Source organism: Macrobrachium nipponense, chromosome 2 (assembly GCF_015104395.2).
Source record: "Macrobrachium nipponense isolate FS-2020 chromosome 2, ASM1510439v2, whole genome shotgun sequence".
Lineage (NCBI taxonomy): Eukaryota > Metazoa > Arthropoda > Malacostraca > Decapoda > Palaemonidae > Macrobrachium > Macrobrachium nipponense.
In genome coordinates, this window is record NC_087201.1 from 74,376,533 (window position 1) to 74,381,201 (window position 4,669).

A 4,669-nucleotide genomic window follows, 5' to 3' on the forward strand; every position below is an offset into this window, starting at 1 on the left:
AAAGAGGGAAAAATATTTTTTCCCCGGCTGATCATCAGCGAAGGATCAACAGGATCACAAGGGATCGTATGGTCAAGACCAATCTCCTACTAATAGATATGCCAGACCCATAGTTCTCCCATTTTTTGTAGCACGGCTCTTTTGACGATTCTGGGCTCTTTTTTGCGCTAAGGGAACGATAGCAGGAACAGCGTATTGCATTTCTAATGTCTGTGTGCAATTTGCTGATATATATATGTACATATATATATATATATATAATATATATATAATATATATATATATATATATATATATTATATATATATATATACATATATATATATATATATATATATATATATATATATATATATATATATATATATATATATATATATATATATATATATATATATATATATATATATATATATATATATATATATATTTATGTATTGGGTAGCCTTGTAGTCCCAAACGTAAGGGAAGGAAATTTAGGAGGGAAAATATGAGCGCTTAGGACTTACCTTAGATAACTGCAAAGGGGATTGGTTTAGTTTTACTCTGGAAGGTCGCCATTGAAAACCCAGTAAATTAATCTACTTTACGTTTATTTACAAAAAAAAACATTGACTGGCCTGGGATAAAGGCAAGGCAACTTGGCCACATGTGGTCAGAGTGCCGTATAATTTCTGGACCGCTCGTATTTTTCATAATATGGAAAAACTGGCCAAAATCAACATCTGATTCAATGCTTGTTTCTAAAATTGATATTATCTAGCGGTAAGGAAGCTCTTGTGTTCGAGGAGACGGAGCACGTGACTCAGCAAATCTGGAAAATGTGTTCCCAAATTACACACAACATAAAATAAGGACTTTTTGCACAATATTTCAGCTACAATGTCAGTCACTTTTCTCTAACACACACTGGGGGAGGAACTCTAGTGTTTAAATGAAATATTCCATGAAGACTATGTTTGTCTGGGACTATCACAAAGGTAGCATGCAGCCACAAGGCAGAAAGGGAACAAAAGGATGTTCATTTGAGAAGTAGTAGTTTGAGTTGGAAAATGTGGAAGAGTTTATTTGACTCAGAGGAAAAGAACTGGCAATATGACTGTAACTCAAGACGTACCTGGATGCCTTATGGACAAGAACTTTGGAGAATGGCGTCGTCTTTGTCCAAGTTTGGGCCTATGGGCTTGGACATCTGTCCTGGGTCTAGGACTTTGCTGACTGAGACCGTCGTTGGGCGCGAATCTTGGATGTTGGGGCAGCATTCTCACCCTGTTGGCAGGTCATCCTAGGAACAGACATACAGCCAGCGAAAAGTTCACAGGATAAAGGATCTTAATACTAAGCCTAAGAAGTACCTAGCTAGCTACACACTCCCCTTGGGATACGTCCCTAATGGTTAAATGAGTCTTTATTCCCCCCGCCGCCCACCCCCCCTCCCCTACCCGCTACTAACGGCTGGCGCCGGACATGCCAATGTCTGGCCTGTTTTTCCCTTCTAAAGTCAGCTGATAGGAGAAAAACTGGCTGCTCTTCTAGAAACTAATTAGAAATTAATGATACTGGGAGACGAGGCGATCAAAATCGTAAATATATACTATACACACACACATATTATATATATATACATATATATATATATATGATATATATATATATATATATATATATATATATATATATATATATAGATATATATATATATATATTCAGGTGACAGTACTTTCCCTACAGCAGGTATGGTACAGGTGGCAGTACTTTCCCTACAGTAGGTAGGTACATATACACGTTTTGAAGTTTGCTTTACGTATTTTCTGTAAATGTAAATTTTAGATTAGATAAACATTTTCATAGCCAATGGGTTTTTATTTTGCACAAATATTCCCTAATTCCATCGATCTCTGAGCATGAAACATTTTGAACAAATGTTCCCTAATTCCATCGATCTCTGAGCATGAAACATTTGACCATTTTCCAAACGGTTCTTCAGTGTATGGACTGTTTTTCCGTATCATTTTGCAAGAATTTGAGTTTTATAATTTCATACTATAATTATTTATCAATCTCGATATATGCCGTAACAAATAAATGCTTTGCCAGTCTTCTACATAAATCTATAAATTATGTTTTCATTCCACAGAGGTGTGTGCATGGGAGTTGGTCCATTCCGAGGACAGGGTATTTATGACCACTGGTGTACCATCAACTGCTTCCACGTCCCATCATTCTGCCCACCAACGCACTGCAGATGTAAATAGTCCTTAGTATTGAGAACATCTTCCCTCTTTTTCGTCTTGTTTCACATGAATATATCTTTGTTCTGTCCCACGCAGGTGTTTCTCGAACTGTTCTCTGAATCTCATTATATTACTATTTCAAATATAATTTTCATGTGTCTCATATCATATCGTATATACTAGTGTCCTGTATTCGTTTTGTGTATGCTTAGCTTGTGTGCAGACTTACCCCAATTTTCAAACAATCAGGATGCACTAGTACGATGAAAAAAGAATTGATCTGTGATTATTCAATAAGAGGATAAGATGATCAAGAGGATGGCGATTGATGTATATAGCATATATAAGATGAATAATATATACCAGATGAGAAAATATGTATATGTTTTACATCTATCTATTTTTGTATTTAGTTATATAACGTACACAAGAAGCTGATAAGGAGGTCAGAAACTACTTCGTATAATGCAACATAGGCTTTATTTTATGCTCAATCTACCACGTCCATTTCTCAATGTTCCTTGCCAATCCAGTAGTTCCTAGGTTTACTTACTCTCCTTCACTTGTTTGTTTCGAATTATAGATCCTTAAAAAAAACCATGCTTTTTGAGGTTTTCCAACAAGTTTTCACTGTACTTTGTATCATATGCAGGAGCCATTCTTCAGTTCCGCTTACATTTCACTTACCATTCATCTTGTAGTTTCAAATGATTGTAAACCGAGCTACGAATTTTTTTAGAACACACAGTCACCATCTGTGACTTGGGCATTAAGGTTTCGTGATAATGACAACAGGCATACTGGAATCTACTTATTTACCCGCAAGTTAGTGCGCTTTTTCACGGGATCTCCATTCTAAATGAAAGTTTGGATTAAAATGAGAACTATTCTTTTAGTTTTCTGTAAAAAAAAAAAAAAAAAAAAAACTTTTGAGTTGGGTTTTTGTCGGTCCACCCACCCTCAGATCTTAAAAACGTCTGAGGCTACAGACCTGCAAATTGGTATGTTGATCATCCACCCAACGCTCATCAGACATACCAAATTGCAGACATCTAACCTCAGTAGTTTTCTTATTTTATTTTATGTAAGGTTAAAGTTAGCCATGACCGTACGTCTGGCACCGATATAAGTGTCAACAACAAAGGCTACCACCGTGATGTGGCTGAAAGTTTTATGGGTCACTGAGAGTTTCATTGGCCGTGGCCAAATGTTTTATACAGCATTTTACGCTGCACAGAAAACTCGATTGCACCTAAGAAACTTCGACGCATTTTTTACTTGGAGCTACAAACTACAGCATAAAATTATCTATCTAAGTTCATCTTTTTCACCCAAGTGAATATTCTAACGGAAGTTCATCGATGAATATGAAACTTTTTAGCGGCTCTCAACAGATAACAACAATACCTTATAAATTTCATCCTTATCCATTCTATCATAACTTTCCCAAGTGCCCTTGTATGCAACATGTAGCTTTATAGCAATTTTATTTCTGAGAAACACTACTGTATTTGTGAAAAAAAAATCATACAAACACTCTTCTTTTGTAACCTTAAATAAGTTAACGTTAATTATGGCCTTATAGAACATAATAAAAAAAACAACTTCCGATTCATAAGTACCAAGCACTTTCATTTCTTTGTTACCCCTTTGCCTTTATATACACACACACACACTTTCACACACATGTACGTACACACATACACAGATATATATAAATTATGTGTGTGTATAATATTGAAAAAGTCCTTCCATACTTGTACTTTTCTTGATGACCAACTGTTCAACAGCCTTTTGTTTTGTTTGTACAAATGCATAACAATGTAAGTATAGCATTTACATATATATGCATCTCTCTAACAATATCAGCATGTGAGTGCTGTATATATAATTTGATTTGTTTGCTGACATATGCATGCCATCCTTTTAGCAATCAAACTACGCTTACTTGTCTTTATTTTAAATTAAATATATCATAATTAAACCTCTTGACTGTATTTTTAATGTAATTTCCTTAAAAAATGCCTTCGGATAAAGATGAAAGATCTTTCTCTCTGTTGTGTTGATAGCCTTATGGCCACGTACTATTGTTTATATTCATATCACTCCGTTATTTTCCTGATAAATCTATCTGTCTATCAAAAACTCTCCGACAGAAGATATTCATGAAAAGGAAGCAACCTACCATATACTATATTACTCCTTCATTTTTCTAGTTGCTAAAGTTTAGTATAATGATGGTTTTAAATTGAATGCAGAGACCGACTTGCTGATATTTCCCATTTCACAACCGAAACTATGTTTTGGAAAATAGCCAAGACTTATTTTTTTTATTAAACATATTTGCGAACACAATACAGATTGTCTAGTTTAACATCATATAAATGCATGTTTTAGTTTACATATAACCTCTAATAAAATGCAGTGAAATATGC

General features: G+C 34.7%; 1 protein-coding gene across 1 annotated transcript in view; it reads left to right on the forward strand.

Annotated features, from left to right (window-relative positions):
- The window catches only part of LOC135220665 (chorion peroxidase-like), a 40,162-nt gene extending 35,938 nt beyond the window's left edge, over nucleotides 1–4,224 (forward strand). The window contains exon 15 of the mRNA XM_064258034.1: nucleotides 2,138–4,224. Within this exon, the coding sequence (XP_064114104.1) occupies nucleotides 2,138–2,255 (118 nt within the window). The 3' untranslated portion in view covers nucleotides 2,256–4,224. The remainder of the gene's footprint in view (nucleotides 1–2,137) is intronic.
- The last annotated feature ends 445 nt before the right edge of the window (nucleotides 4,225–4,669 follow it).